General features: G+C 44.4%; 1 protein-coding gene across 1 annotated transcript in view; it reads right to left on the reverse strand.

Annotated features, from left to right (window-relative positions):
- The window catches only part of obscnb (obscurin, cytoskeletal calmodulin and titin-interacting RhoGEF b), a 691,209-nt gene that overhangs the window by 164,603 nt on the left and 505,692 nt on the right, over positions 1-20,914 (reverse strand). Inside the window, exon 61 of the mRNA XM_078536828.1 lies at positions 20,125-20,397. Within this exon, the coding sequence (XP_078392954.1) occupies positions 20,125-20,397 (273 nt within the window). The remainder of the gene's footprint in view (positions 1-20,124; positions 20,398-20,914) is intronic.

Consider the following 20,914-nt stretch of genomic DNA (forward strand, 5'->3'; position numbering starts at 1 on the left):
TGTCCTGCTCAGGTGGCCTCTCTTCAGGCTCCTATCATGCTCCATTTCCAGAAAAGCCCTTCCAGCCCAGACCAGTCTAGCAATTTGTTTCAACAAAAGCTTACAAATCAACAAAAAAAATACATCAGTACTGACCAGACCACTCCCCAGAGAGTATTTAAACTTTAGCCAAGTTTACAAAATCTCCAAAAAAACCAGAATTTCATCATCAGCCAGAAAAAGTAATTCTGCAACCATCTTACAAGTAGTTCACGATCCCTTTAAATAGTGCTGGTGGGGAGGTCCTTCATTTCACTCAACATCTTCTCAGTTTTGCAGGATTAAAACAGGGAATCGGCTGCAGTGTGGTGATTTAAAATGGCAGTTCTGGCATCACATCAGCATTATACACGGATTAATGTCATAATCTACCCACTTTACATGCTGCCAGCTGTCATTAGTTGCCTGCATGCAAGCCTCTTTACCAAGGTGGTGTCCAGTACACTCTTGTAAGTGTGCACCTGCACCCTGTATTCCTATTTCTGAGGCCATGAATTGCCTAAAAAATGGTGCAAAACAGCCCAATTTCTCCCCTATTGCTTTGAAAGTTTAGATTTTTTTAAAGTCACACTGTGATAGTCTGAGACTGAGAGGACTAAAACATACTTCACATGGTCTTGATTCCTAGAACTTTAACAGGGAGGCTATGTGAGAAAAACATTTTATCAACACCTAAGCTTCAGAAAGATGGAGGGCAGTTGAACCACATTTGTTGCTAAAAGAAAAAAAACTTTAAAAAGTGAAGGGAAGAAATACTTTTTCAACAAGGATAAACTCAATACAGCACTTCAACCTGCAGTATTTAAATTGAAACTATGCACCAAAAAATTCAATTTAGAGAAAAGTGCTCAGTACAGTTATAGAATAGAAAGCAGACAGAGCCTCTTTTTAACATCTCACCTGAAAGATGGCACCTCCAACAGAGCAGCACTCCCACATTACTAAAGTGGAGTAGGTCTTGAACCCACAACTTTCTGACTCTGAGGTGAGAGTGCTGACCACCAAACTATAGATGACACATTGAAATAGCATACCTGACATATTGTATTAATGGGGAGAATTTTCATGTCAGCGTGTAGGGGCGGGCCCCACACGCCGACGCGCAGTGACGTCGGGTGTGCATCCCGACGTCACCGAGCGTCATTCTGATCTTTCGTTTGGCGGGCGCGCGCTGGAGGGGGCTGTGCGCCCGCTGCACTATCAAAGGCTTGTTAAGGCCATTTATAAACCAATTAAACTAATTCTCAATGCTGCCCGTCCAACCTTAAGGTTGGCGGGCAGGCCAAGAGCCCAAGCGGCCTTCACGTTTTTCATGAAACCTCATCCACGGGCGGGATGAGGTTTTATTAAATTGATAAATTTTGTTCATTTCATAAACATGTCCCAGCTCATGTGACACTGTCACATGAGGGGACATGAGTAAGTAATTTTTAACTTTCTTTATTAAAAATTCTCCATATGAACTTAATCTCCCTGAGGCAGCTCCGTGCCTCTGGAAGATTTCTGCGCTCTTTCGCGCACATGCGCAAGAGAGTGCAGGTACCGGCTCTCCCTCCTCCCCCCGCCCGCACAGGTAGCGCTGAGCACTACCAGGCGTGTGTCACGTTGGGCAGGCCTTAATTGGCCCACCCACGGGAAATGGCGACACACAGCCAATCACAGGCAGCAAAAGGCTCCGTACCCACCCGCGCCCGCACTCGCTCCGACTGGCCCGCCCAACAGGCAGAAGATTTTGCCCAACATGTTATACCTTTAGTGATATTTGTTACAACAATGCAAACTCCTCTGCCTAAACACAGAATCAACTCGAACAAGCAATTGATAAGTTAATTCAAATTAAAACTTTTATTTTCCTTTTGGGTCTCTGCAAGAAAGCTAAGCAATAATAGATTACCAATTTATAGAGTGTTAAATTGTTTGCATATTGTATATACCCACAGCTATCAGAAACTTGATTGGTTATGAATTTTCAAATGTTGAGGTGCACATGAAAATGTTTTTTATGACACTGCAGGGCAACTGCTGTTCTAAGTTATGGAGGGCAAAATTCTCCTCCATGAACTGCCATGACAATGTGACCTGTGTATGTGGAATATTAATCTTTAATATCAAACATATGAATTAGGAGCAGGAGTAGTCCATTTGGCCTATCAAGTCTGCTCCGCAACAGCTGGTCAAATATGTACTGAAATTCTTTGAAAGGACTTTTTAAAGCAAGCAAAAACACTGACTTAAGTTGGCTACCTCAGGTCATCTGATACGTTTGCTTTTACAAATTGGTCAGCTTCTGGAAGTTTCCAACGCAGATTACAATTAGGACATGCCAAGGAAAACCTTTGTGGAATTTCACACCTGTTTTTCAAAGATGAACTGAAACTTCTAACTGGCTCTCACCATTTGCATTTCTACAATGCTACCTGTTAGGGAGAGACAGAGAGTCTACCGGGACAATGGCTATACAGAAGGTATTGATATGTTCTTCCTAACTCATCACAGGGAAGAATGGTCTATTCAGAAGTGATGGCTGGGACATTAAAGAAATTAATCACCATGGCCATAACACAATAGCCAAGGTCTGTCCAGACAAGAGCTAATCAATTATCTTCTGTGAAATATTTGTCATTGAGAGAGAGGTTAGGGGTAGTCTAAAAGGAGAAGTCTGCAAATGGGACAGTTGCACCATCTCTCTTTTCCTGCTGTTATCAAGTCCAAGGCCCTATCTTGGTTACATTTCGGAATCCATCAGAGGATAGAGAATTTCAATTGAAATAAACTGCAGGTACAATAGCAGAGAGAGAGAAGAAAGAAAAACAGAGAGAGTGAAGAAAGTGGTAAGGAAGGAGAGAAAGAGAAAAGGAGAGAGAGGAAAGGGAGAGAAAACGAGCTTTCCATAGAGAATAGTAAGAAAGGGAGATAAGAATATGTTAACTGTGTAGAGAGATAGATGAAGCCGAGACAGGCTGGAAAGAAAAGGGGAATAAGGAAGGGAGGGTAGAACAATTCCCAACTTTTAGAAGGAGAAACCCAGAGGTGAGACAGGTGGGAAGCTATCTTGTGCATTTCCAATGTGAGAAACCAACCTGGAATGGGACTTGAACCTAGGGCCCTCCAGCTAAAAGGCAGAATGGCTACGCGCTGAGCTGCTCCAGCTCACTTATTCAAACACTCACATCTTGAAAATTAACTAAGAAGATAATGCTAACAAAAGTTCAAGAAATTTAAACTCATATATATATATGATGTTCAATGGACATATTAACTTGTTAAGAACTAACTCCCCTCTCCTGTTGGAAATGATTGAAGATCCACTGAGGGATAATTTTGAAATAGCTTATCTAACTTAGGACACCAACAGGTGGTCTCTCACAATACAAAACAGCAGAAATAACCACATCAACCCAAAAATAATTAGTTCTTAAATCAACAGTTCTAGTTCTTAACTGAACAGATAGTGAAGATGCTCAAGAACATTTTTGATTATATAGGGGTAAAAGAAAGGAAGTGCAAAATAAAGTATAAGTTCTCCATTCTTAATGCAGTAGACATCACTGGTATTAGCTGACCATACTTTTTTTAAAATTTATTCACATGATAGGAGCACTGATGGCAAGGCCAGCACTAATTGCCCATCCCTATTTTCCCTTGATAAGATGCTGACTGAGCTGTCTTCTTTAACTGCTGCAGTACAAATAGTAAAGGTACATACATAATGCTGTTAAGCAAGGAGTTCCAGGATTTTGATCCAGTCATGATGAGGAACAGTGATATATTTCCATGTGACTTGGGAATTTGCAGGTGGTGATGCTCCCATGCATATCCTGCCCTTGTCCTTCTAACTGGTAGAGGGCATTGGTTAAGGAGGTACTGTCGAAGAAGCCTTAGTAAGTTGCTCACTGCTTGGTGAGCAGTGCATCTTATATATGGTACACACTGCTGTTATGGCGCACCAGTAGTGGAGGGAGTAAATGTTTAAGATGATGGATGAGGTGTCAGTCAATTGAGGTGCATGGTGTCTAGCTTCTTAAAAGTTCTTGAGGCTGCACTCATCCAGGCAACTAGAGAGATTTAGGCTTTGTAGATGACAGAAAGGCTTTGGAGGCTGAAGGCATGAGTCACTTGCCACAGAATAGCTTGCCTCTGACCTGCTCTTGTAGCCACAGTATTTATGTATTTGATCCAGTTAAGTTTCTGATAAATGGTGACCCCCTCTCCACCTGCGCTCCCCCCGCAACCCCCCACTTCCCACCACAGGATATTGACAGTGGTGAATTCAGTGGTGGTGATGTTGTTGAAATGTCAGAGAGAGGTTATTAGACTCATGTGGTCATTGCCTTGCACATATGTGGCATTTGCCACTTATCAGCCCATGCCTGAATGTTGTCTGGCTGCAAGAGGGCACAGGCTGCTTCAGTATCTGAGGAGTTACAAATGCAGCTGTGCAATCATCAGTGAATATCCCCACTTCTGACATTATAATGGAAGGAATGTTATTGATAAGGCAGCTGAAGATGATTGGGCATTTGACACTGCTCTGAGGATCTCCTGCAGCGATGTCCTGAGGATGAGATGAGTGGCCTCCAATAACCACAACCATCTTTCTTTGTACTAGATGTGACTCCAAACAATGGAGAATTTCCCCCCACTGATTACCATTGAATTAAATTTTGCGAGGGTTCTTTAACACAATGGGTGGAATTTTCCCAGAATTGCACTAAGTGCGGTAGCGAGTGGGTAAAATAGAGTCCTACCCGCCGATGAAAATGGTGGGTTTTCACGCCGTATCTTCCTGAGCCCGCCTCATTATATATTCACTCCTGCGAAACACACCGTTTTCATGGCGGGCGGGCTCTCATTTGCCGTCTCACCATCATCCTGCTGCTGCATCACACCGGCCACCATCTTTAAAAGGCAGCCACCAGCAAAGCACTCATCGCCACCAGCTCACCACCGCTGCTTAGGAGACATGGCCAGCAAAGGCCTTCAAGCCGTCAAGATTGGGTCCCGCCATATTTTCCGCGCATACCACCTATCATGCTCGTTGTCAGCGGGCTCGGAAAATTCCGCCCAATGAGTCAAATGCTGTCTTGATGTCATTCCACATCACCTCTGCAATGCAACTCCTTTACCAGTGTTTGGGCCAAGGCTTGGCTGATGTCTGGAGCCATGTCATTTGGTGGAATCCAAACTGAGCATTGGTGAACAGGATTTTGATGAGTAAGCACTACTTGATAGCATTGTCAATGCCACCTTCCATAACATTGTTTATGATTGATAGGAGGCTGATGGAATGGTAATTGGTCAGTTTAGATTTTTCTTGCTTTGTGGATAGGACATCACAGAATCACAGAGTGCAGAAGAGGCCCTTCGGCCCATCGAGTCTGCACCGACATGTGAGAAACACCTGACCTACCTACCTAATCCCATTTACCAGCACTTGGCAGTACTTTTTAAAGGATGTGAGGCAACCCGCCTCCACCACCCTCCCAGGCAGCGCATTCCAGACCGTCACCACCCTCTGGGTAAAAAAGTTTTTCCTCAGATCCCCCCTAAACCTCCTGCCCCTCACCTCGAACTTGTGTCCCCTCGTGACTGACCCTTTAACTAAGGGGAACAGCTGCTCCCTATCCATCCTGTCCATACCCCTCTTAAACTTGTACACCTTGATCAGGTCTTCTGAGTCTTCTCTGCTCCAGCGAAAACAACCCAAGTCTAACCAATCTCTCTTCATAACTTAAATGTTTCATCCCGGGCAACATCCTGGTGAATCTCCTCTGCACCCCCTCCTGTGCAATCACATACCTGGGCAATTTTCAATTTGTTGGATAAATGCCAGTATTGTAGCTATACCTCATGGAACAGCATGACTAGGGGCACGGCTAGCTTTGGAGCACAAATTGTCAGCACCACAGCCTGGATGCTGTTAGGGTCTATATTCAGTGCAGTCAATTATTTTCTGATATCCCATGAAGTGAATCAAATTGGAGCAAGACTGGCTTCTGACATGGTGGGGAGCTCAGGAGGAAGCTGAGATGGATCATCCACTCATCCATTCTGGCTGAAGATGGTTGCAAAAGATTCAGCCTTGTCATTTGCACTCATATGCTGTGCTCTGCCACCATTGAGGTTAAGGATGTTTATGGAGCCTTCTCCTCCTGTTATTCGTTTAATTGTCTGCCATCATTCATGACTGAATGTGGCAGGATTTCAATTTTTTGATCTGATCCGTTCGTTGCTGGATCGCTTAGCTCTAAGTATTTAGCATGCTGCATCCTCTGTTTAACATGCATGTAGTCTTGTGTTGCAGCTTCACCAAGTTGGCACCGTATTTTTAGATACACCGGGTGCTGATCCTGGTATTCTCTTCTACACTCCTCATTAAATCATGATTGGCTCCCCTGTCTTGACAGTAAAGGTACAGTGAGGGATAGGTTGGGTTAAATTGTGGTGGAATACAATTCAGATGTTTCTGAAGGACCACAGCACCTAATGCAATCTTATTAAAATACATAAGATCCAGCGGGGAGTTGATAGGATGGATCTCGGGAGGATGTTTCCTCTTATGGGGGAGACTAGAACTAGGGAACACAGTTTTAAAATAAGAGGTCTCCCTTTTAGGGTGGAGATGAGCACAAATTTTTCTTTCAGAGGGTCTATGGAGGACTGATAGGGAAGTGGAGTTGAGGCTTCAATCAGATCAGCCATGATCTTATTGAATGGTGGAGCTAGCCCAAAGGGCCAAATGGCCTACTCCTGCTCCTAAGTTTGCCCAATTTTGTGCTGCTAGATCTGTTCAGCATCCATCCTTTTTAGCATGATGTTAGTGCCAGACAACACAATGGTGGATATCCTTGATGTGAAGATGGAACTTTGTTTCCACCAGGACAATATGATGATCACTCCCACCGCTACTGTCATGGACAGATGCATCTCTAATGGGTAGGTTGGTGAGGATGAGGCCCAGTAGATTTTTCCTCTTATTGTTTTTCACTACACGCAGCAAGCCCAGTCTAGCTAGCTGTCCTTCATAGTATATATATATGTATATAATATGCCTGCCGTGCATTATGGTCTGGAAGTATTCTGGAGCTTACTTTGCTGCCCTTGGCTCTAAATGATTAATGTGTTGCTAGTTGCATCATGGAGGGCTTTTCAATCATGTCAAATGTGCATTTGTTACCATCATCCACTGTGGGGGGGACTATTACAAAATGATCTCTTGTTGTACACTGTCGATATATGACCACCATGTGAGGACTAAATGAGAGGATGCTGCAGTGGATACTACCTAAGGAATATGGATGGCATTACAAAATGTTAGTAGCTGATCTGGGATTTGCATTCAGAAGAGATTCTACCTTACACCTGTCATAATGTTCTGCTGACCTTTATTAAAATATTCCAAAGTTCATAAACCATGTCCTCCAAAAGAAACTATTCCAGGCAAAAAATCCTTATAATAGCTGTGACTGGATTGGCAGGATTGCTAAACGTAGCCATGTCAGTTGCTGAAACAATACATTAAGAGGGACAATTTTGTTCGTGTAATACTGTGGTTAACAAGGGCCTTGGCTGTGTCTGTTCCATTTCTTATTCTTCTGTTCTCATCCCTTCCAGAACCTCAAAAGATTCCCTCTGTCCTCGCCTTCCACTCCACCAACTCCACATTCAATGGATTATCCTTCAGCATAATCCGCCACCTCTAGTGTGATGTCACCACCAAACACATCTTCCCCTTTCCTTTCAGCCTTCTGCAGAGATTGTTACCTCTACGACACCCTGGTCCACTCCCTAATCACCCCAACACACCTCCCCATGACACTTTGGCATGCTAGTGCAGGAGATGCAACACATTCCCTTTACCTCCTTTCTCCTCACCATCCAAGGCCCCAAACACTCCTTTCCAGAGTACAGCAATTTACCTTCACTTCTTTCAATTTAATATACTTTATTTGCTGCACACAATGCAGTTTCCTCTAAAGTAGGGAGACCAAACGAAGATTGGGTGATTGCTTTGTGGAACAATTCCTTTCAGTCCGAAATCGTGACCCTAAGCTTTCGGTAGCCTGTAATTTTAATTTGCTGCTCACTCCTACTTTGACCTCAGCTTCCTACGCTGATCCAATAAAGGTCATGTAAGCTCAAAGAACAGCATTTTATCTTTCAGCTAGGCACACTATAGCCTTCCAGAAGCAACATTAAATTCAACAATTTTAGATCATAATCTCCACTCATTTATTGGACAGCAGTTGTTGGTGATCTTTCAGCTTTACACTTATCTAGGCATATCTTTTGTTTCTTTACTTGTTCCATTAGCATCTCTTTTGTCTTGCAAGATCATCCTTTTATCATTTAATCTCAGCTGCCTTCTATCCTTTTGCTTGTTCCTCACCTCCCACCACCCTGCCACCTTTCCATGCTTTGCTTAAAAACTACGACAGATCTGGTAAGCGCACCCAGTTCTGACGAAGGGTTACTGACCTGAAATGTTGGGTTAGACTTTAACTCACTCAACACCCATTCACTTACACAGCATCAGGTCTATAACTCTGTTTCTCTCTCCACAGATGCTGCCAAACCTGTTGAGTATTTCCAGCATTTTCTGATCTTATTTCAGATTTTCAGCATCGACACTACTTTGTTCAGTATTTCAGAGTTTGATGTTGGCAATAAGCATGTATTGCCTCAATCCTTTATTACCATAACTGGCAAAAATGCAGTCATAAGGGCAGAATTGTCTGCTTGTCGGGCGGCTGGGCCCGACCCAATCTCCGGCAGGCGCAGAGCCAATCCCTGTCAGCGAAGCGGGCTGCACCGCCATTCTACTTGGTTGGGCCAATTAATGCCCGCCCAGCGTGACGTCCGGCGGGAAGTGCTATGCGCTCCCTGTGCGGGCGGGGGGAATCCCTAAAATCGAGTGTGCGCTCTTTCGTGCACATCTCCCTAAGGCTAAGTGCAGCATCAGGGAGATCGCTTCCACTTTTAAAACTATTAAAAATTGAGACTAGAAAAATCCCTTACATGTCCCCATATGTGACAATGTCACATGAAATCAGACATGTTCATAATTCGCAGAATAACTTTATTACAATTATTAAAACTGTGCATGAAACCTCATGCTGCCGCTAGATAAGGTTTTATGTTTTATCTATTTGCCGCCGGGGCTCCTAGCCTGCCCGCCAACCTTAAGGTTGGATGGGCAGGTCCTTCTATTGGTTAAATGATCATTTGGCCATTGACAGGTCGGCGGGCTGGCAGCTGCTTTTGCTGCGCCCTCGCCTTCCTGAAAATTTAAATGGGGCGGGATGACATTGGGGGTTCTGCCTGGCATCATCCTGCGTCATTTTATGTGTCAGCAAGCAGGTCCCACCCCCTGTTTGCCAACGGCAAAATTCTGCCCAAGGAGTCCCATGAGAATGGAGGTTATAACCTGAAATACTAATCTTTTTCTCATTTTTACAGAAGCTGACAAAGCTGAAAGGTATTACTAGCACTTTTTGCCTTTATTCCCATAAATAAAACTTTTCAACACAATGGGCAGAATTTAATGCTGAGCATGTGGGTGCCGTGGAGGGGATGCAGAAGCGAGTGTAATGATGCTCATTCCATTCCATTGCCCAGCAGTGATTTAACATCCATTGGGATGTTAATTACCTTGAGGCGAGACTTCCACCCCATCTGGGGAGGAAATCCTGACGCCAAGAGCTGTGAGCCATCAGAGGGCTAGCAGCCCTTTGGTCTCAGCAGCGTCACCAGGAGCGGTGGCCACTGATGGGACAGCAATCAATTCTCAACAACGTTTGTGGCTGGTGCTAGATGCAAGTTCAGATTGTCGTGGGGGATGGAGGGGGCTTGGGTTAAGCCAGGGCCGGCTGCCAGTCCTCAGTGAGGGGTGCAAGAGGTATAGGGGGCTGGGTGGACAGGTCAGGCAGGGAAAGGGGAAAAGCAGGACTTATGGGAGGCCTCCAATTAAAACAGGAGACCTGTAAAGGAGGTACCCCACTTTCCTGCCTGAAATCCAGGGTTCTGACCTATTATTAGCCTCGGTCTGCCATTCATGAAATTTGCACTAGCCTCGGTCTGCCATTCATGAAATGGCGGCGGGAGCAGGAAGAGACCATGGGCTGGCCACTTAAGGGCCTCAAGTGGCACCATGGCAGCATCCCCCACTGCTCGTGAAATTGTGGCTAGGGCAGGGGCAGGCAGGTAGGAACAGTGACCATGGCATTTTATGGGCTCCCCTGCAAATCTGCCTGCCTGGGAGAGTAATATTTTCCCAATAAGTGGTTAGGATTTGGATCACACTGTCTGATAGAGTGGTGGATACAGATTTAACATTAATCTTCAAAATAGAATTAGATAAATAATTGAAGCGGAAGGAAATTGCAGGGATATGGAGAAAGAGTGGGGAGTAGGACTAACTGAATTAGTTTTTTTCAAAGAACCAGTGCAGTTTTGATGGGCTGAATGACCTACTTCTATGTTGTGTTACTCTACTATTCTATGATAAATACTTGCTGTGGCCTATATAGGAATTGGAGATATGGTGTTAATCTGAATCCAGAGGCTGCAGCTAGCACATTGAGGTTTTGGGCAACTTCATATAAGATTACTGGAATGAATAATTTCATCCCATTAATGAAAATGTGAACAAAATGAGTGGCACTGTCAAAAAAAAAATAAGATAGGAGTCCATATGTGGCTAATTTTGTAATTTTATAATTTTGAAAATTACCTGGCTGATTTACTATTACAGCTAAACTTTGATAGATAAGATAAAGGAATTGCAATAAAATCTTTGAGGTTTCATTTTTAGACCCTAAAAATTTCTATTTAATTCAGGGCTTGTAATCACTAATTATTTTTTCAAACATTTTTCCCCACTTTTAAAATTTACTGTTGTGTATATAATTCTTATCCCAACAATCTGTTCTAAGTCACTGTCAAAACTAATATATATATAGGTTTAACTATTGGAACTCAACATCTCCTCATCTCTCTCTCAGAACATATCTGCTTCAGGCATTTATCTGTCACTTGCCTTGTAAAATGTGTCATGCCTAACCTGACTCACCTCTGAATTCTTTACATTTTATTAGGAGGCTCTGATAATTGGCAGGTAAATTTGTACAGCCCAGTGTTAAGATGGGCATTTATAGACACAACAAAAAGTTTTAGAAATGGAAGAAACAGTAAATTTGTTCCCTGACTGGATGAGATGATTGTGATCATCAGTATTTTAATGAACTAAGAAACATGGTTGAAGGGTTAGAACCAAGGATGTAATTAACTAAAATGGTGGAAAATAGTTAATGAGAGGATGAGATTAATTAATGTAGTTGGTTAATAATTCCAAGCCTAGGTTTTAAAGTCTGTCATTGTAAACATGCCATTAACAAATATATCCTTTTGTATTTTGTTTATCTTGCAATGTTAAATTGACATTTAAGATTGAGCACAAAATACACTACATTTTGGGGGCAGCATTATATTTCTCCAGGGCTCACCTGGAACACTGAGCACTGCAGCAACTTTTGTTCCAGCTGCTTCACAAGTATACTTCCCACTATCCGCGGGGGTGACATCACAGATTTTCAGTTTTGCTACATTCCAGTCCTGGTCAATAATCACGTGATGACCATCAGCCTGAACTTCTTTGTCATTTCTTCTCCACACAGCCTTGACTGGTCTGGAGTACTGACAGATAAACTCTGCTGTGCCATGTTCCTCTCTAGTAATATCTTCCATTTCGCTTACTACCTCAATCGTTGGATCTGTCAATCAATATGCCACAGGAGATTTATTAGTAGCACTGAAAAAAAGCCCAATATTTTAAAGTTAATTTAGTTTAACAAATAGTCTTTTGGGATCAAGTAGTTTTCACAGCCAAATTAGTGTTTTTGATTATTTCCTGGTCCAATGATGAGGATTCACATCACAGTGCTGGAGTGTAAAGTGTCACCTGTAGGATTAACTTTTTTATATGTGTACCAAAAAGTTCACAATTGACACTGATGAGATGGCTTTAATCCCAAAACTTTGGCGAATATATTTGTTGTACCGTATGTTTTTGAGTTCTATATTTTAACTAAAAGCCACTTGAAATTTTGTTTAAGAGCCAGCAAAACTCATCTGACTTTGAATATTAATCGAAGCTGGAATTTAAAATCAGCATTACTGATTAAACAGTTGCTTAATCATCAGAATTATCTATTTCACAAGAACTCAGGGGCAGAATTTTCTCGTTGGCGTGCGGGGGCGGGACCTGCATGCCAATGCGTAAAATGATGCACGGTGACGTCAGGCGAGCGTCCTGATGTCACCGCACGCCATTGCGATATTTTGTTGGGCGGGCGCGCGATGATCACTGATGCGCGCCCACCAATAATTAATGGGCCACTTAAAGCCCTTGAGGCTCCAATTGACGGCAATTTTTCGGTGCCTGTGCAATCTTCGGGTCGCCGCACGGGCGCAACAGGCAGGCCACATTTGTATAAACCTCATCCACAGGCGGGATAAGAGGTCTCAGTGCGGTCGCGAGTGCGCACAGTCAAGTATTTATTTTTCAAAGTTACTGATACTTGCCTGTGTGAGCTGCAATACCTCAAAACGCATACAAGCTGCTTAGACTGGACTCACAACATTCAGGTCAGCACTCTGCAGTGAAGAATCGTTTTTGGGCCTGCAGATTTCAGGAAGCCTTCCCTTAGCCTGGGAATGGGAGTTGAACTCTCCACTGGAGGCACCTCCTCTGAGGAAAGAGGGCTAGAAGGGGGAGGAGACCAAGAGTGCACATTCAGCCTCCAGGGGAGCCATCTTTGGGAGGCCAGGCGCAGGCACAAGGGGCGCAGGGCCACGAGTCCAAGGGAGAAGGGGCTGCAGAAGGCATCGCTATCCTGCTGCCAGGGTATACAGGCGGCGAAGCAGCCACCTCAATATGTCAGAGATGCAGTGCCGAAGGAGGCTCCGTCTCTCAAGGGAGACAGTCAACTATATCTGTCAGGGCCTGCGATCTCTGCTAACTGTGTGGGTGGGCACCCCATGCCAGTGGCTCTGAAGGTCGCAGCTGCCCTTAACTACTATGCCTCTGGCTCCTTCCAGGGGTCGGTGGGTGATCTTTACGGTGTCTCCCAATCAGCTGCCCACACTTGCGTCAAGCAGGTTGCAGACGCACTGGTCAGGCGTGCATTGACCTTCATCCACTACCGTTGGGACCAGGCAAGCCAGGTACAGCGAGCCAGAGGTTTTGCGGCGATTGCTGGCTTCCCCCGCATCCAGGGTGCTATAGACTGCACACATGTGGCCATCAAGGCGCCAGCAGGTGAGCCCGGTGCCTTCGTCAACAGGAAGGGCTTCCACTCCATGAACGTGCAGATAGTGTGTGATCACAGGATGCAGATTCTACAAGTCTGTGTAAGGTACTCAGGCAGCTCCCACGACGCCTACATCCTCAGACACTCCCAGGTGCTGGGGCTCTTCAGTGCTCCAGCCCAGCTGGATGGATGGATGCTGGGTGACAAGGGCTATCCCCTCAGAAGGTGGCTCATGACGCCTCTCTGCCATCCAAGAACAAAAGCTGAGCAGTGGTATAATAGGAGTCACGCCTCCACAAGGGCTGTGGTGGACAGAGCCATCAGTCTTCTCAAAATGCACTTCTGATGCCTGGACCATGCAAGGGCCGCACTCAGGCACCTCCCCAGGTCGTGTGTCGCTGATAGTGGTAGCATGCTGCGCTCTCCACAATCTTGCGCTGGAAAGGAGGGTCGCTGTGGACGAAGAAGATATAGATGCAGTGGCTGCGGCTGCACACAATGAGTCCAGCAGTGAGTCTGATGATGAGCACGCACAGGGAAATGCTGAGGGGATAGACACTGACCCGGGCATGCTCCAGGGAGGCAGGGACACACGGGAGGCTTTAATCCAACGAACCTTCAGCTAGCCCACCACATATGGATCTCCAAGACAAGCTTGGGCTGCAGGCTCTATACTCGATACCTGAGTGCAAGATCTGCCTGGATAGGAGCATTAACTAAGGGCCTTGTCAATAAAGCTGAATGTCCCACAAATCACTCATCACATTATTGATAACCATCCACCTGTAGAAGAAAAGAGGCACCCTCAGCCATGGTGACATGTCTGAATTAATGATACAACAAAAAGAACATAAGAGAACAAAATGACAAAGGTATTCAACATCACGCCAACTCATAAAAACCTCATTGCGGGCCAACACAAAAGCACCAGTGATAAACCAGTGGTGTGCCTAATGTGCCTTATGTTTACGTTTTTGGGTGCTACGGCTTGGTGTTGCCTTCTCGCTGGGACTGGCATCTGAGACAGCCTGCTCACTCGACTGTCCTGTTGGCCTCGATGATCTTGGTGGCTGTCTCTGGCCCCTGGAGCCTGTGCTGGCCCCGCCTGGGAGGAAGCTGCCAATTCCACAACTGGGGCCTCATTGGATGCAACGGTCACTGGCAGAGGGGCGGGACAGCTGCCGCCCTCATCCGGAGCGCCCTTAGAGTAGCCCACAGAGACGAAAGGCAGCTTCTGCGCTGATGTGAGGTCGCTTCGGGCCTCCCTGCTCACCGTGGATGGATGGGCACCGTGCTGGGAAGCTTTGTACCCAGACCATCTCCCACACTGGCACTGACCAGCTGAGGTCAATGCCGATGTGAGGGCTTGCTGGTCCGAGCGCATCCCCAAGAAGCCCTGGTTGGTCTCCTGGAGAGCCTCTCCACGGGAGTCGCCACTCTCTCCATGGAGAACACATGGTGCTCAGCCATGAGGCTCATTGCATCGACGGTGGTTCATGTAGACTCCTCCACCACGGACACCAAGCCAAGCATAGCCTCATGTATCTCCACCAGATGCTCCCACACACCCTGCCGCATCTCCTACATTTGCTGCGTTGCGGATGACTCCAGAGGCACATCATCAGGCACCAACTGAGCATCTGCCTGGTCTCCTGGAGTCCTCTGATTGCTGGTGCCATGGGCACTCTCTGTGTCTGCCAGCTCCTCCAGTGACTGTGAAGTGCCCTCACCACTGTGCCCCGGGACACTAGCCAATAATCTAATTCCCACCGAGGTGCTAGTAACTGTGTTGGTGCCTGCCTGGTGTGACACTGGTGAGTCCGAGACTTTAGGGCCCTCAGGTGTGAGAGGGGGCCCCTGCTGCTCCTCCACCCGGCCCTACTCCGCTAATGCTGAAAGGAAGAACAAGGACATTTGATTTATTAACGTGGAGACAATGTCAATGTGCATCCCTGTCCCCCGGATCATCCTTCCATAAGCAATGGTCAAGCCATGTTGCAAACTTCAATCACTGAACATTCAGCACTGCCATGGCTGTTGGGAGAACAATGGTGGCCTCACTGCTGGGCAAACATACCTGCCCGCGGTGCCCCAGCCTCACCAACACCGGTGGACCTGGGCGCATGGCGCCTCTCCAGATCTAGGGCTTCCTGCTCGAACCGGCTAAGCATCGCCACCTGGGCCAGCCCTCCGCCAGTCCACACCCGCTCAGCGGCATTATGTGCATTCTTCTCCTGAAAAGGAGAGAAGAGCATTGATTAGTGCTACTTGTAACTGGATTCTCTTCGCGGACGGCCCACCCCAACCAGAGTGGGACATTGCAGGGCTCCAGTTCCTCCTCACCCCGCTGCTGGCAAACACTCACACAAAGATGTTAGGCCTGTCCCCCACCCCCCTTGGCCAAATGCTGCCTACATCACATTTGGCACCACACAGTCTGATCTTCCATAGCAAGGAGGTGTAAACACATGGAACGCAGAGGGCAGCAGATCGATCGGTGCCACGCCACCTTGAAGCTCCCCTCCCAGCATGTCATCATCCTGACTTTGACACGTCCTGGAATTCCAGCACTGCGCCTAGGTGCAGCTCCTCCAGATTGCCCCCAAAACAGTAATGTAGGCCTCAGTGTACTACATGCTTCGGGGGCAGAACCCACTTCTTCACCACCCTCTCAGAGTGACCTCAGCATGGGCAATATCTGCTGGTCCACCCAGCGAAGGGCACATGCCGTCAATGATTCAATGCAGTCACTACCCTCAGACTTTTTTTTTGGGGGGGGGGGGAGGAAGCCTTCCTGCTGTGTTAAGTGACCAATGCCAACATGGTGCTCACACTTCCCGAGCACAAGAGGTTGTTGAAGCGCTTGCAACACTGGATCCAGGTGCATCGCACCACGTCGTGGGAGCTCACAATCTCCGCCACCTCCTCCCAGGCACGTTTGGTCATGCGGGGGGGGGCCTCCTTCTCCCATCCTGGGGAGCAAGGACCTCCTGCTGTGCTGCTACGTCCTTGAGGAGGGCAGCAAGGCAATCGTCCGAAAAACGAGGGGCACAGTGCCCCCAGCCTGGCCTGCTCAGCAGCAGCGCTCTGGGGAGCCCTTCCAGTTTGACAGCCTTTGAAAGGCTGCAGCAGCTTTTTTAAACAGGCCACCGGGTTGCCATTGGACCTGGCGGTCATAGCAGTCCCGCTACTGCCCGCCCACTCTCGCTGCCCTCGGGAGCAGCGATTCATGCTGGGCGGACCTTAATTGGCCCGCCCGCATAAAATGGCGGTGCGGACCTGATCATGGGCAGCGATCGGGTCCACGCCCACTCCGCCTGCCAGCCAGAAAATTCTGTCCCGGGAATCATTGGGAACACAAAAAGGCCATGACATTCAACAAGCCATTCCCCATTTTTTGATCTGCCACCTTCTTACCATATTTCTCATTCTCTTTTCAAAAAATATGTCTAATTGTTTTATTAAGCATTTTCAACTGTCTGCTGTAATGGAATTCTCTGGTCATTTGTTTCTCAAATCTTTCTTAAAAAGAATCTCCTGACTTCTCCTTTTGCTTTTACTTTCCTAATCTTTTAATTGCTAAACAATTGTATCAACCCCCTATCATATTGTACACACTTGTGGGAGAAACAACACTTGTCAATTGTTGCCTACAAAGATGCTAACACATCCATTATGGAATGCCTTTGGCTGTTACTTTAATGAAGGGATTGAAGAATTTAAAATCCATTCAATTTCAAGAATAATTCTGCTCTGCAAACATTTAACTAAAGTCAGATTTAGGCAATTTAAAGCTTGCTTTCTTCAATAACTTTCTACTCACAATTCCACTGAGATCAACCTTAAAGCAGTTAATTAATCACTTAAGCTGTATAAGTCAAATGTTTACTCATGTAACTGGTGAGCATAACTGTTGTCAAACTAGTCGACAGCACACTCAAAAAAGCCCATATATCAGACCAGGTCCTGAGCGCATTGGTTACCACCATAATGGATTGATGTGACTCGACTTCCGATGGAAAGGACAGTCTCCAACAATATAAAGGAAGCAATGTAACTTTGACTGGAAGGTACAAACACAGTATTGTCAACCAATTTCAAGATCTGCCAGAAGGTTCAAAAGAGGTCATACAATTTAAAAAGGCCATAAAGTTAGAGCATGAATATTACATTAAAGTAGCTGCATGGGTCATTAAAGTTTTATGCAAACAAATGCCCTATATAATGGCAAAATGTTAGCGAGAATGCAGCATGAAAGATACAAGAGACAACACCAGGTTTATGTCATCATGGAAAAAAATGCTTGCAGGAAGGAATTTACACAGGCCAAATTATCCTTGGAAGCCTGTGGAAAAGAAAGAATGAGAAAAAGAACCAACAAACAAAATTTAAATAGCACCTCATTGCATCCTCAGTACGTTCCAAAACTTATCAGATCTGAGTTTCAAGTATAGTTAGTGTTGGTATGTCAGTAAATGAGATAAGCAATCAGCACACAAGATCCCAGACAGCAATGAGACGATCGACCAGTTGGTCTGCTTTTCAACGATGGGATGAGAGGAATGTTAGCATGTTGCTGGGAGAACTCTAATTTAAATATTGCATTGAATCTTTTACGTTCACCTAACTAAACAGATGAGACCTTGATTCAACTTCGGATCTGAATGTCAATCTGCAATTGACCATAGAATATAAACTCGGTATTGATCTTTAGCTACAGTTTAAACTATATTGTGGGATATTAGGAAAATAACGGTTAATGCAAAAAACTATATACTTACCTGAGCCTCCTGTGGTCATGATACTGCTTTGTCTGCAGCTGTGCAGCCCTTAATTGGCTTGCAGCTATAATGGCATGAGCATTTCAAAGATGCTATTGGAATACAACTTTGCTACTTAAATTAGACCTCCGCTCCTCTGGGACAGGTATACCATTGCCTTGTTTCCAGTAAGTTAAAGTAAGGGTTGGTAGAACTGTGGTGCAAGTACCACCCTGCCCCTCCCATCCCTTTTTTATATAACATTAATTATTATAATGTTAATTGAATTGACTGTAAGTGCATAGGAGACCATTCAGCTGATCTGTACCTCAACTCCAATAAACTATCTTTGTTCCACACCTTTGATACCCTTACCTAACAAAAATCTATTGATCTCAGTCTTGAAAATTTCAAACGTTCCAGTATTGAGTTTTTTTGGAACAGCAAGTTTTTCTTTCTCACTACCCTTTATGTGAAAAAAGTGCTTCTTGATTTCATTTCTAAAAAGTCTAGCTTTAATTTAACATTATGCCCACTTCCTTTGGGTTCTGCTACAAGACAAAATAGTTTCTCTATGTCTATTCTATCTAATCCCTTTATCAATTTAAACATCTCAATTAGGTCACCCCTCAATCTTCTAAATTCAAGGGAATATAAACCAAGTTATCTTCATAATTTATACTTTAATCCTTGGTATCATGCTGGTGAATCTGTGTTGAATCCCTTTGAAGGCCAACACATTTTTCCTGAGGTTGATCACCCAAAACTAAGCACAGTATTCCATTAGGGCTCTGACCTCTACAGAAGCTTTTAGTAACATCTCTCACCTCTGGAACAGAACATTTGATATCCATGTCTAATGAAATATTACAAGATAAAAGAGCATTTGCACCTTGTGGCACTGCTATCAATAAGGATGTTTAACCTTATGAATTTTGGTACTCTTGACACATGAGTAGCAAATTGAACTCCACTACTGCTGAATCTAAGGCAAGCAAGGAAAGTGAAATGATACGACTTTAAGCCTGAATGATAGCTAAACGCAAGAAAGCTTAACTGGTTAATTTGGTGCAGGCATGCAGATGTATTAAAAGAACAAATTATGATCTGCACCAGATGTAAAATATTTTTTTAAAGTGGCCTACGTTGCTGTTTAGTGCAGTATACAATGCAACAAAATTAGCTTTGTTTACTTTTTAACAGTTTTAATGTCTTAACATATTTGAGGACTATTACTGAAATCAGTGCAGCAAGATATTACTTTCCACTTAATCATTAACTAGTCTAGCCAAAATAACAGGTCAATAACTTGTCTTCCTGTATTATAAAACTTGGATTGAATTTAATGCTAAATAACATTTACAATTTCATCAATTACCTCTCCATCTGAACTGTTAACAAAACATTTATTTATGTCCTTTTGTTTTGCAATCTCATTTTAAAAAAATACTTCTGCACATCTTTCTTGTCTATAAACCAAGGCAGGCATGAGAGAGTCAAGGAGTTAACCAAAAAAAGGAACACAGGAGTGCTCCCCAGCCCCAGAAGCAAACATTTGGCCAGGTCATGCTGATTGCGGCTTCTCTCTTCCCCCACCATGAATGCAGACATCCACCCCTCCCCTGCATCGGTGACCTCTCCATACTGCTATTGCAGCCAACCTCCCTCACAGACACCAATCTCCGGCCTTCCCCCTCCCATGATAGTCTCCCGACCCACCTCTCCAAGATCTAATCTCCAGCCTTGAACCATTCCACCGTCTCAAGCCCCAATTTTTTTCTTTCCCCCTCCTGTGGCAAGCTGTAAAAATTGGGACTTGGGCACGTCAGATCAACCTATGAGAAATCAATAGCCACTTATGTACAGTCTACTGCTCTGTAGTTCACACATTCACCCATCCACTAGCTATTTAATTCCAAAATGAGATCATACCACCTTTTACAATCTTAAGTTGCAAAAAAACTTAGTGAAACCAACAGAAAAATGGTTAAAACAGACCTTGTCTCATGAAATACCTTTAACTAATAATTTTGCTGAAGAAATAAGTGTCCCAGCCTTAAAAGTCACTGTTCCCGAGTCGTCAGTTCCCAGGCTTTGTAACGTCAATGTATGGATATTTCCATCTTGAACGGAAATCTCATTCAGATCATTGTTCTGCAAGGGTGACCCATCCAACCACCATTGCACATTCTCCACCTCCTTGTGTGAAAGCTCGCAACTAAATGTGGCTGATTCACCAGCAAAGACATCAGTATTCTTTAAACCAGAAACTACTTCTTTTTCTGATTCTGGAAAATAAAACAAAAAAGTCTTAAAATTAAACATTTATCAACAATTTTCTTTTCAATTGCATCTAATAAAGAATTAAAATATGCACAGTCACTTAAAGCCCTTAACCAACAAATACAAAACCTATTTCACTATCCAGTATGTGAACAATCAGATATTTAGTAAGCACCTTCCTTTACAAAAGCATACTGCAGAATAAAGGAGTCAAAATTGTGAAAAGTAGCTTGGCAAGATCATAAAGGGGAGACATTTTACAATTTATTTATAGGATTATATATAGGATTCAGTAAGATTCATGGGTTAATATAAAATCTACAAACTCTACTAAGATTTCCAGAAAATGAAGCACTTCTAAATTTAGATTTTATAAAGCCAGTGAATGCTATGGCTGTGAAATGTTTTAACAAATTTTCTGACTATGATCGTATAATTGTCCTATATTCTTAGTATACAAAATCAACCCATTCCTTCTTAATTATCAAACCTGTATTGTTAAATATATACAGTAGAATTTTC

The sequence above is a fragment of the Cetorhinus maximus genome, chromosome 3, assembly GCF_964194155.1.
Source record: "Cetorhinus maximus chromosome 3, sCetMax3.hap1.1, whole genome shotgun sequence".
NCBI classification, from domain to species: domain Eukaryota; kingdom Metazoa; phylum Chordata; class Chondrichthyes; order Lamniformes; family Cetorhinidae; genus Cetorhinus; species Cetorhinus maximus.